The following is a 13,741-nucleotide window of genomic DNA, read 5'->3' as shown; positions in this document are numbered from 1 at the left end:
TAAGAAAAAAAAGGGGGGGGGGGGGGGAGAACTGCTGATTTCCTATTAGATTTAATGAAGAAAGTTATTACACTAATCTGAAAACCTAATTAACTTAACTTTAATCTTTTTTCAAAATGTTGTATGTTTCCCTGCTATTGCTCTTCCAGAACATCATTAACACTTTTTGAAACCAGTACTCAACATTCCAAAGTAGAAACACTTGTCATTTTTTTCTGTGAAAAATTAAAGAGCCCATATGTAAGATCAAGCTCATGATCTCAAACTGATTAAAACCACACTAACCAGACCAGATAAATTAAAATGCAATTTCTCTCGCACACCCACACAAAGTTCCTCAAAGCTAGGTTTTAAGTCTTCACATTGTGAACTCAGAAAACCCAGTCACTCTGCCTCCTGTCTACTTGACAGAAACCCTACTCAGAACAGTTACTGACAGTTTCTTTGTCCTGATCACATCTGGCTTTTAACATTGATCGTCTAGGCTGCCCATGTAAGGTACATCAGTCTGAAGCTGTCAACATCTGCACTGGACAGGAGACCAATTTTCACCTCCATCAGTCTGACTCTAGTCAGTTGCCAAGGAGAAAATTATGCCTCAAGAACCTGACAGCTTGTGCTCAATATCCTTTTATCAGGGATGAAATATATCATTATTTTCCTTAAAACTGCCATGCCAGGATTCACAATGAAAAAAATTACACATACACCTACATATACACACATATTTGTGTGTATCCTTTTTTCCTTCTTACAAATTATTCGCATTGTACCAAGGAAAATGGCATCAATGCTCTCAACCTCTCTACACATTATTGAGATAAATTAAAGAATGTCTCTTAATTAATACAAATTTTAGAACTTCACTGTACTGCCCATTCCTTCGTTATGACTACATCCTAAGAGGTGTTGGGGTGGTGGTTGTTATCTTTAAGTGTTGTATGCAATAGAAACCAACCTGTGTTTGGTTATCTTTAAGTGTTACATAAACTAGAAAGAGCTAAATTTCTTTGTCTATTTCATCATTACTGTAATGCACTGCTCTTCTCATTTAGAATCCATCAAACTACAAAAGGTGGTTGGGACAAAGTCTCCAGTGGATACCCTCACGACTTCTTTATCCAGAACTCTGGTAGAGGATACTTAACTCTTGCCCTCTCCTTTCTTCATCGCCCCATTTCAGCTTGACAAAATCAGAACAATTTTTGACTCTTATGCCTCCTAACGGCAGTTAGGGATTCCTCTGCAGAGGGGAAGAATGAGGTAGGAGACAGGGACCCTAAATATATAGTTAGGGTATAGACCCAAAACGGAATCACAAAACGGCTAAGTTTTAAGATGGTGTCAGAAGAGACGGCTTGCAGCCATGGCTCAGTGACTGACCTAGGCAGCATGACCTAAACCTAAAACAAAGATTTTTTTTTTTTCCAGGTCCCACCACATTCTGGGAAGAGGAAAAGATAATGGTTTTTATGGCCCAAAGATTCTAGACAAAGAATCTCTTGACCTTCAAACCCACTCCAAAATCAGGAAAGTAAATGGACCTACCCAGTATGTGCCCCATCAACACAAGGAGGACACATGCACAGGCCCCACCTAGATCAAGTCCAGACAGGGACCAGCAAATGGCATAATGGTTGTGTTGCTGGACTCCCACATCATCAAGTGCAGTTGAGTCCTGGACCTGGTAACTTGAAACTCGTATCGGACGTGTGGCCAAGATCCCAGGAGAAGAACAGAGAAGGGACTGCACTGTGGTCATCTCCCTGGGGGTGAGGGTGGGGAGTTCCTTGCTTTCTGTCTCTTTGGCGAGTGTGCATGCCCTAAAAACAAAAATCTCTCAAAAAAGAACAAGTTCAAGCAAAGCCCTTCCTGCCAAAATAAAAATCCCTTGCCTCAGTTCTTTGGCAACCCATTTTCTGGGACTTCTTGGGAGCTCTGTTTTTCCATCCCTCTCCATCAAAAAACAATCTGTTTTGCTATACACTCGCCCCTGCCAAAAAGAGATCACTTTGTGACTAGTGTTATATGACTAGATACTTTTATCAAGATTTAAAAAACATTCCAGGACCAGCTCCACTGTGCAGTGGTAATGCGCTGTTCAGGAGAAAAATAGATCCAACAAGGTATAATCATGATTGGAACCTTCACCCTGGTCTGCCTGAAATATACCTGGCAGTCACAGGGGTGCCCAAGATCCCAAAGACTGGAAGGATGGGTTCCCAGTGTGACCATAGTCTGTGAAGAAGTGTACCTCCCTCATTCTCTAACACAATTTCTCACTCACATGCACACAAGCCACACAAGCTCTATCATGAATAAATAAAAAAATAAAATTTTCAAATTTTCTAAGGGCCAGCAGGTACCATGTGGTTGAGGCACAGGACTCCCACATGGCTGACTGTAGTTTGAGACCCAGACCTGACAGCTTGCTTTCTCACTTTACCTCTCTCTCTCCATCTCTCTCTAGTGAGTGTACATGCCCTACAGCAAATAAAAAAATAATTAATTAATTAATTAATATAATTAAATAAATAATTCTTTTTAAAATTTTTTTTTCTAAAAAGAGTCAAGAAAACATTCCCACTAGACTATCCTCACGAATCAACTGTAGGTACTAAGGTTACCCAGATGCTGGGAAACCCACAAATTTGTTGTAGTAGCTGATACATATTGCTTTCTTGCTCTAAAATGAACATGACTTTTCTTTTAAAAAGATTATTTATTTAGGGACCAGCAAGTGCTTCCCCACTCCCTTCTGGTCATATTTAAATAAATGAATGAATAAATAAATTTAAAGAAAATAATTCTTTCTCTTAAATCATTTATTTAATTTTATTTATCATTATTATTCTGAGTTGCTACAGGACACAGACACTCACCAGAGAGAGAAAATGAGAAAACCTGCCACCAGTTCTGGGATTCGAACTATAGCTGGAAATGTAGGAGGCCAGTGTCTTAACCACCATGCAATCTACTGGCCCTTGAACAATTTTTTTTTTTTTTTACATTTAAAAGGTTCATAAAATGATTGAAATCTACTGACAGTATTAACAACACTGATTTATTCCAACAAGTTGAAGTCCTACTTCTCAAAAACAATGAACTTGCACTATCAAAACTTGCCTAAACTGAAATAATGGCGAAAACGCCAGACCTGACAAGTTCTAAATACATCTTTTTTGTTTTTTTTTTGGAAAGGTTTTTGCTATCCGGTGCGTGCGCTCGCCAGACAGACAGAGAGACATAGAGACAGAAAGCGAGAAATCACCCCCCAGGGAGGCTGGTCATGCCGCAATCCCTTCTCCTCCATTCTCCTCTCGGGATCTTCGGCACACACGCACGCACACGTGCCCAGCGTTGAGTTTTAAGCCACCGGGTCCGGGACACGAACCGCGGTCAACTACGTGGGAGTCCAGCGACATAGCCATTACGCTAACTGCTAGTTCCCTAAATATATCTTGAAACAGGGGTGAGCCGGTGGTGTAGGTCCAGACCTGACAGCTTGAAAACTCACACCAGGCAAGTTTACATGTGTGCCCAATATCCTAGGAAGATGGAGGAAAAAGGATTGTGGCATGCCCATCTTCCCTGGGGGATGATTTGTCACCTTCTCTCCATAAGCACATGCACCCTATAGCAAAAATATCTCTTAAAAATAAACAAATAACTAAATCTTGAGACGAATACTAACTAACATAAATAGACACTGAAAGGGTATTTACTGTATATATACTGGACAAGGGTATTTAATAAACTTTATCTTCACCTTCTACCTGGAGGAGAATGTACAAGTGTCACTACTAAATTTTTTCAAAATTGGAGAAGGGGGGACCAGCAGTTAGCGTAATGGCTATGTTGCTGGACTTCCATGTAGTTGACTGCAGTTCGAGTCCCAGACTCAGTTGCTTAAACTCATGCCGGGCGCGTGTGCGTGCGTGCCCAAGATCCTGAGAGGAGAATGAAGGAGAAGGGATTGCGGGGTGGCCATCCCCCCCTAGGGGGTGACTTCTCACTTTTGGTCTCTCTGTCTTTCTGGCGAGTGCACACGCCCTATAGAAAAAAAAAAATTGGAGAAGGGGTTGCAATGAGTTAGCCAGATGTTTTCACAGTTGTCCATCATGAGAATAACAGTACATACATGACACGTGACTGGCTGTGGTTAGCAGTATCATAGGCACAAGATGAAAATCAAATCAAATAACCTTATAGGCAATAAGAGTCACTGGCTTTAATCCTTGCTCAACAGAAATAAATCACCTTTTCCAGGACTACCGTAAATCTTGTCCCACTATGAAAACCAAATTTATAGACACACCCAATCATTTCTTGGTGTTTTTCACTCCAAGTAACTGTACCTTTGCTATGCCAACAGATTAACAGGGAAATCTAAAATATCAGCATCTCTGGCCCAATGGCCATGTTTCAATGTTTGAAAATTCTAATCAATAAGAAAAACAGTGGGACTTCAACAAATCAACAAAGGAGCACTAGTATTTACAGATACCTATCACTACACAAGGAACTCTAACAAACATCATGTTTCCAATATGTCAGTAAACACACAAAAAAATTCAATACCCATTACCACCAAATAATGCAATTTTTTAAAGGAAGCATTTTATACCTACGAAGATACCAAAATACATTTTAATAGAATTATTTCCTTACTTGCCAAGGAGGCTAATTTTTTCCATACAATTTTACATTATACCCCTTTTTCCTTTAGAGAACTCCTCCCAATTCCTTGTGGCTTGAGTGAACGCATGACGCAGACTAGCTAACTAGTCTCTTCTGACAACAGAATCCAGTTCACTTCTGAGCATAATTCAAACAGAACTGATCAGTCCCCTTTACCACTAAGATAAATGGAGGAAGAAAAGTTCTTTTTCTGTCAGGCTGACAAAACTATGAAGTCCATATACCAGGTCCCTTAGTCTTATCTAAGATCATCTATTTACATGGTTGGCCAAGCTGGGGTTAACTTGCATGGCAGCTGGCCAATTCACCCTTCTGACCTTCTGTGATAGCTGTCCCTTTCTTAACAGCTCCACTCCCACAACCCCGCTATTGTGATGGTGTCCAGATTCTAGGTCCTGCCTGTAGGTACTCTCCTGATTCTTTTAACCTTCCTGCACACAGCTGAGAGACTAATTTCCCTTAAAACATGACTTTCCTCATACTCTGTGTTACCCAGATGGCAGAATTTCTTACAGCAGGAAGAAAATTAAAGACATATTTCAGTATAATTTAAGAAGAAAAAGGCTTTAAAAATAAACACAAACCAATACTGGAAAGAGCTGCTTCCTGAGGTAGTAAGTCCTGTCACTTGATATATTCAAGCATATGGGAATTTGAACTACCTAGGCTGCAATGCATGTCCCAATCACAGAATTCTCTGATTCCTCCTTCTACATCTGGCATTCCACGCCACCCTCTAAAGATCTAGCTCCAAACTCTCTCCTGCAAGCAGTGCTCAATATGGCCAGCATCCCCTTCCCGTCAGGCTCTCACGGCACTCCACACTTGTCTAACATACTCCTTTCTTCCACCCTTCAAGACCAGGGAAAGGTCTAACATCTTCAGGAGCCTTTTTCTTTCCTTTTTTTTTTAAAAAGAATTATTCACTTAATTTTATTCTTCTTCTTCAATTTCACCAGAGAAACAGAGAGAAAAAGCAAGCCACCAGGTCCAGGACTAGAACTGTGGTCTGCAATACGGGAGTTCAACACCTTAGCCACCAAGTCAGCCCCCAGGAACATTTATCAATCCCATCTTACCCTCTCTTTCCTCTGTCACTATTCTATTCATTGAGGTTTCACATCTATGTGTCTCCTTTAAACATACATATATTGTTGTAGTTTATCTCTTGGATAAAACTGGAAAAAGAGTTTCCTATCTGCTAGAGGACCCCACCCCATCAGGGATCACACAACAATCAACCAGTCCATTCCTTACTCTGGTTTCTCTACCACAATTTTCTTCCCAGAACTCCACTGTTACTCAGTGCACCAATCATTTAGTTGGTCCCCTTACTGAAAAAACATCATTAAAAGTAAGAAAAAATGCACATGTGTGCCTCAGTTTCTCTGAGTCTTTTCCCCTTTCGTCTACCCAGAAATGCCATGAGCTATAGGGAATGTCAGTTCCCTGATTCTGGGCTTTGAGGTCCAACCCTGAATTGTGAATAAGGTATTATAAGACCCTGTTCTAGTAGGAACTTATCCTCATCATTCCATTCCAATTTAACATCACTGGTCTTTAGTTTTTAATGTCTCTATTTTCTCATTTTTAGTTTCCTTTAGCTTTTCTTATCTGTCTCCTATGCAGCTAAGGCCCCTTTTTCTCATCAGAGCCCTAGTCCAGGATTCATAAAATACATTTAGATACCAAAAGACAGCTATTATTTATGTACAATTAAAAATACACATTTGGGAGTGACTGCCTTGGAGCATGTAGTTTCTTTTTGGGGTGATGAAAATGTACTCGAATAGATAGCAGTAATAGTTGCACAACTCAATGAATACCCTAAAAACCACTGAATTACATATATTGAAGGCATAAATTTTCTGATGTAAGGATAGCTCAATTTTTTGAAGAAAAATGTAAGATTCTTTATCCTATCAGTGCATTTACATTTGGCGCATTTTAAGTTTTGAGAAAAGAACCTTTCTTCATGCTGTACTCCTTGGAGAAGACTCAATTATCCTACATAAATTTAAGTGCCTAACATCGACACAGTAGGTACCATGGAGAATGGCCACCAAACCACCACAGAATCTGTCCTGCTAGAGAGGAAAAGGCAACCAATTTAATTACCACTGTGACAAGAACTAAGAAGTGGCTCACAGCACAGTTGTGTCCCAAACTCAGTGGCTTAAAAACATTCTGGGTGTGTGTACATGTTGTCCAAAATCCAGAAAGGAGGGGAAAATGGAAAATGGATTGCAGCGCCCCCTGGGAGGTGCTTTTTTATTTCCCACCTCCACTCCTCAGCCCCATTCACCCCCTTCTCTTTCAGGAGAATGTACATGCCCTCTGGCTAACAAACAAACAAGAACTAAGGAGAAAAAATATAAAGGTAAGAATGACTTAATTAGGATGTGGGTTATGGGAAGTGAACAAGATCCCAAAAAGAGCAAAGAGCACATCTAAGAACCCATATATGGTAGCTAATCAACAACTAGTTTAAGCAGTACAATAAAATCCTAAGTCATGGGGATTTAGATGCATGTAATTTGTGACTGCTTCCACCCACCACAGCAGACTCTCCTGACCATTTCATTAGCCTTGAGTAAAATGACCCTGATTTTTATACAGTCAGTGATTTCTTCTCTGCTTATTAATTGCAATATGGTGAGGGTTTTCTCGCCCCCTTTATTCATGGTAGAGTGCATAAGGGATATATAGAGAGAGATGCACCCTCCACGGGGTCTGATCACACCATGGTCCCCTTCCTCCAGTCCTCCAACTGTCAGAACTGGGGTATTCATCCATATGCATGGCATGTTTCTGGCTGACTGGGTCAAAGATGTTGAAGCACGGTCACCGTATGGGATCCCCACTTTTCTTGAGCAGCTTATTACTGCTAAGCCATGGAGCTGGCTCCCAGTGAGGTTTTAGTACTCACATTCATGTTTATTATCATATAATCAGGGACTAGTGCAAATAAAAGATAATTTACACCACAAAAACTGTAGATGTTCAAGTTTCTGGTTATTAGTTCTGATTGTTGGGAGACTGAGTGATGGTACACAGTGTTCTATGAGAATGATCCACATGGGAAGCTTCTGGGTTCACATCCAGAGCCATCCCTACATACTAGTTACATGCATGCCCATGATCCAGGGCTGACTAAGGCTGGGGGTAAACGGACTACATTAGGTGTGCCTGTCTCTGTCTGCTTCTCTTTTCCTCTTTCTCTCTCATGGAATAAACAAACTTTAAAAACACACATGAATGCCCAGAAAGCACAAGGTATGTACAATCCCAAAGATATAGAAGGCCCAAGCCTTGGCTCAACCATGTTATTATATAATACATAAATAAGTACTTATCTGAAAACAGTGAGCTCATACCTTTAATAGCCTACAAAAATTCCTGGGACAGGGGTTAATCTGTAGGTCGAATGTGGCCCACTTCTTGTTTTTGTAAATAAGTTTTAATAGAACAAAGCCATGCCCACTTGTTAATACATTGTCTATAGCTGTTTTTCCAACACAACAGCAGAGCTCAATAGTTTCAACTGATTTTACAGTCAATAAAGGCTAAAATACTTACTACCTGACCCCCAATAGAAATATCTGCCAGTCTCTGTCCTAAACAAAAGTAGTCGACACTGATTCAGAACAAAGGTATCTTATACATCCTAAAGCAATTATGTGTTTAAATAGACAAACATGTATTTCATACAGCAAGAAATATAACAGTTAGGTCAGGACCAACTGAAGCCAGTCCAGGGAAAGGTATCTGAATTGATTTTCTTTTGTTATTCCAAAAGTCAGTAGTTTAAAACAAGTATTTATAATCTCCCAGTTTTCTGTGGGTCAGGGATTAGGGGTTGGTTGGGGCTACTATCATCTGAAACTTGACTAGAATCAGAAGATCTGCTTCCAATGTGGTTGGCAAATGTACGCTGAGTATAGTTGGCCTTCCTGAGTTATCTTCTGACATAGCAGCCAGCTATTCCCAGAGTGAATAATTCACTAGAAAAAGCCAAAGGGATTCACTCCTTTTGATAACTTTGCCTCCAAAACAAATGGCATCACTTCCACAACATTCTATTCATTATAGAAGTGACCACCAAGTCCAATCTATGTTCAAAGGAATCAAGGTTAAATTCCACTTTTTTAAAGGGAGGGGTGTCAAAAAATCTGCAGAGATATTAATGCCACTTCAGAGATTCAAATGCTGAGTATGCAGCTTCAACAACATAGCTAACAAGTCTCAGTTGATTAAAGAATCTGTGCTTAATCATTTTCGTAATATTTATTTTCTTCTATTTATAGAGATTTCATCACCATTTGTTAAGATTCACCAAAAAAATAAATAAATAAATAAACCACGAGAAAAAAGCAAGGCAATTTTAAAAGGCAGTTATATTTTGGTTTGGATTTTTTTTTTTTTTTTAAGGGAGAAGGCAAGCTTTGGTGACTAGGTCATGATCATAAATAACTGCAAACATGGACTAGAACAGACATGTCCTCATGATTCAGAATCACATAAAAGATTTTCACAAATATAAACAAAAACAAAAAAATTCAGATATGCATTAAAAATTGTGGTTGGGGGGGCACAGCGTATATTGTGCCATGATTATATCAGAGAAACTTATAAAGCAAGAAATATATTTGGTGTAAAATAAAAAGTTACCTGTAACAATTCAATGTATTTTGGAAAATAAATGCCTTAGTCACCAGCCTCAACGAACATTTGGCCAAACTCATCTGTTAATGTAACTGTGAGCTTCATTAGAGGATGTAAGAAGGGCTAGAGAGAACGGTCCCATAAAAGCATGAAGTACAGTAAGTAACAGTCATCTGGATTTCCTCAACAGGAAGCTCAAAAATTTTCCTGAACTGGATCACTACAAAGCTTTAAGATAAATTAATTAAAAACTCATCGGGGAGAATCAGCAAAAGGCTATAATGGTTACATTGCTGGGCTTCCACATAGTTGACTGTGACTCAAGTCCAGGACCTGGTGGCTTAAAACTCACGTGGACGGCGAGAGAGGAGCAGCAGGTGAAATGGTGGTTAAGGGCACTGGACTCCCATATGGTGGACTGCGGTTCAAGTTCCGGACCTGGCAGCTTGCTTTCTCATTTTCCCTTTCTCTCTGGTCATATTTTAAACTAAATAAATAAATGACAGCAAATAAAATAAATAACTAACCCTTTTTAAAAAAAAATTTTTTTTTTTTAAATCTCACACTGGGTTCACATGCATGCATGCCCAAAATCCCAAGGGAAAATGGAGGAAAAGGGATTGCAGTATAGACATCCCCCCAGGGGGCACTTTCTCACCTTCTGTCTCTCTGTCTCTCCAGCAAGCACACACATCCTACAGTAAAAAAATCTCTCTTAAGAAAAAGATACCATTGGGTTGACTAGTATTCCCTAGAAATTTATATCTATCCTGAAGCTGTGAATGTGGCTTCACTTATGAACAGGGCCTCCGTAGATGACATCAGGTTAAGATAAGGTCATACTGAACTAGGGTGAGCCCAAATTCAATGGCGAATGTCTTTGTAAGTAGAAGGAAACCTGAAATTCTGAGACACACAGGAAGAATATCATGTGAACAGGCAGGAAGTGGAGTGATGTCTCTATAAGCCAAAGAACCCTAAGATCACTAGCAATCACAGAAACCAGGAAGGAGGTAAAGACTATTCTTCCTGAGCCCCAGAAGGAACCAAGCCTACTAACACTTTGATTTTAGATTTCTAGCCTCAAGAACCATGACATAATAAATTTCTATGGTTCCTAAGTCACTGATTTTGTAGTAATTTATTTTAGAGCAGTGTGATGAAACTAATATACCCACCTAGCTAATAATATGGAATTGTAATAATTTCATCCCTTGCATTATCAGAAACATTTGCTGTAAGGCTGAAAATTGAGAAAAAGATTTACCATGCAAAGTTTTTAGTTTGTAAATTCAGGACAGCTGGAGATGTCATCTCCATTGGATGCACTGCCCCTTTTTTGGGTACTGCCACAGGCATAAATTTGAGCTACAACTCCACTGGACTATGTACTTTGCTTTCAGACGCCAGAAATCATTTGAGGTTCTCCCAAAGGCCAGGAAAACACCTGTGTAAGTATGGGCTCAATTCAACTTAGCTGACACTCAAGAGCCCACAAAAACCTACACTGTTATTGAAGGCTTCCAGATAAAACAGAAGTCTGACGCAAAATTATGTTTCCAGAAACGTATCTTCCATATTTAAAGTCTTCTTTTCACACTTGTAATGTAATAATGTTGATAATAATTTGAACATTAATTACTGGCAAGCTGTGGATTACCATGTCATTTTCCATCAATTCTCAGTTCCCAGAACATAATTCCTTTTAGCCCAGATTTATGTCAAACTCAAACCAGTCCATACCACAGCAGATTTAACTTATCGATCTGACAGAATGGGACAACGTCTAGGGTCTTTTCAGAGAGGCTAAGACATTTTTCCATTCCCTCATCTCTGTATCTTTAGTATGAACTAAGAAGTATCACATAGGATGAAATGTAAATTGTCCCATTTATTTTCTATCACACTGTGTTATATAACATTTCTGACTTGAAACACCAAAGAAAAGATTCATATTCTCCAAAGACATAGATGTTTCTCTGTATCCCTTAATCACCTCTCCTGATTCAAATGAACAAGTACAACTTAATATATCACAATAACTGGATATTTTAAGTTATTGAGCAATTCACAAACAAGACAATGAAAATATTGCCCACAAAACAAACAAAAAAAAGCCCTACTTCGAAGACTGATTTTTGGGCCAGTCACAACCCACATGGCCAACTAAGCAGTTCAAGTCTCAGATTTAACAGCTTGAAAAACATCTTGGGTACATGTGTGTACATGGCTAAAATCTCCAGAAGAGAACAGAGAAGGGACTGTAGTGTGGCCATCCTCCAGGGTGGGATTGATTTCTCGTTCTCTCTCTCTCTTTCCTGCAAGCACACACACTCTATAACAAAAAAATGGGTGGGGGGGGATGATTTTCTAGAAAGACCTGCCTGTCTTTATATCAAAAGTGACATTGACCTACCTTGTTTTCGAACATCTTCTACGGCAGCCACAAGTTCTTCCTTGAGAAACTGACTCTCCTTTGCAATTTTATCCCCTTTCTCCAAGAAATTCTCAGTTGCTTGTTCAACAGATGCAGCCAACACATGAGCCTTCTTAGAACGACCTCTCTTCTTATTAGATGGCCCCTTACTATTGGTGTTTACCAGTGTTGTAACCTAAAAGTTCCATTTTTAAAAATTAAACTGTAGTTAATTAAAATGAAAATAACAGAAAGATCAACATCTTTAAAGATAAAAGAATAACTTACAAGATTCTGCTAAGCAAAAAATATACAACTCTATATTTAAGATATACAACGATTATACATTTAATTTCCAAAATAATTGTTTTCTCAATGTATAAAATAAGAAATATAATACATATTTTAATTGCTCAAATGTGATCATTAGGTTTTTAGTTTGACTTTACAAATTAAACAATGATCAAAAGTAAGTTAGTATATGGGGGAAGAGTCTTCAAAAACACCATGAAAAACAGAATTAAAGATAAAAATTAAAAATACAAACTTTCTTTCTCAAAACAAGCTTCCATCATAGTCAAGACATTTCTGTATGTAATAACACGAGCCACTTAGTCCTTCCCTAACTGAAGGTCCTGGGACTTTAACCGTATCAATGCTAAGGGTGACCTTTCTAAGAATAAAAAAACAAGTGCCAGCTGGTGGCACGGTGGTTAAAGAGCTGGATCCTACACATGGCCAAGAGTATAGCTGGGAATCCTGAATTTGGTGGCTTGAAAAACATGCATGTGGCATACATGTCCAAAATCTCAAAAATAGGGAGAAAAGGAGAAGAGACTGTTTGACTATCCCCTATTCGAGGGTGCTTTCTCCTCTCGCTCACTTGCACAAGCGTGCTCTCTCTCCCTCTCTCACACACACACATGTTTCTGGTGAAGCTCACCTGGTTGTTTTTCTGCTAAAGCTTTGGCTTTCTTTCTCAAACACTCTCATTATAAGCAACTGCTGAAGTTTTTTAGTCTTCCATAATGTCAACAAGCAAATGTCTTAAGCATCTGAAAAGAACTGTGGCCATGACCTTTGCTCTTGACAAGTCAGTCTGCTTCTGTTTTAACTAGGTAACTTCTACCTCTTGATAGTCACTGCAATGACTCTGTGTGTCTTCAGGACCCACAATGGTGAAGCCATGTGTCATCTCCTCTGTTATACCATATTGGAAGAATTAATATAATCAAAATGGCAATTCTACCCCAATTAATCTACCTATTTAATGCAATGCCAATCAAAGTACCAGACACATTCTTCACAGATCTAGGAAAGACAATCATAAAGTTTGTCTGGAATCATAAGAGACCCCGTATTGCCAAAGCAGTTCTGAACAAGAAGAGTGGAGTGGGTGGCATCTCACTCCCTGACCCAAAAATATACTACAAAGCTGTGGTAATCGAAACAGCATGGTACTGGCACAGAAACAGACAGGTGGACCAATGGAACAGAATAGAATCTCCAGAAATGAATGCTCAAACTTACAGCCAACTGATTTTTGACAAGGGGGTACAAGTCAATCCAGTGGGAAAAAGAAAACCTCTTCAGTAAATGGTGCTGGCAAAACTGGATCTCCACTTGCAGAAAGATGAATCTGAACCCCTACCTTTCACCTCAGACAAAAATAAAGTCAAGGTGGATCAAAGATCTAAATCTAAGACCTCAAACTATAAAACTGCTCCTGGAAAACACCGGGGAAACTCTGGGAGACATTGGGGTAGGGATAGACTTCTTAAATAAGACTCCCAAAGCACAGGTCAATAATCCCCAAAATAGACAAGTGGGATTACATCAGACTAAGAAGTTTCTGCATGGCAAAAGACAGTGCTTAGTGTGAATAGACAGCCCTCAGAATGGGAAAATATTTTTGTAAACTATGCGTCAGATAAGGGACTGATCACCAAAATTCACAAG

General features: G+C 39.3%; 1 protein-coding gene across 1 annotated transcript in view; it reads right to left on the bottom strand.

The window, feature by feature from the left end:
• Window positions 1–13,741, bottom strand: part of CTNNA1 (catenin alpha 1) — a 159,656-nt gene that overhangs the window by 138,683 nt on the left and 7,232 nt on the right. Inside the window, exon 2 of the mRNA XM_014584765.1 lies at window positions 11,783–11,978. Coding sequence (XP_014440251.1) covers window positions 11,783–11,978 — 196 coding nt within the window. The remainder of the gene's footprint in view (window positions 1–11,782; window positions 11,979–13,741) is intronic.

Source organism: Tupaia chinensis, unplaced genomic scaffold, assembly GCF_000334495.1.
Source record: "Tupaia chinensis unplaced genomic scaffold, TupChi_1.0 Scaffold147608_1, whole genome shotgun sequence".
In the NCBI taxonomy this organism is placed as follows: domain Eukaryota; kingdom Metazoa; phylum Chordata; class Mammalia; order Scandentia; family Tupaiidae; genus Tupaia; species Tupaia belangeri.
The sequence above is the reverse complement of the archived record's forward strand: the minus strand, read 5'-3'. Positions and strand labels throughout refer to the sequence as shown.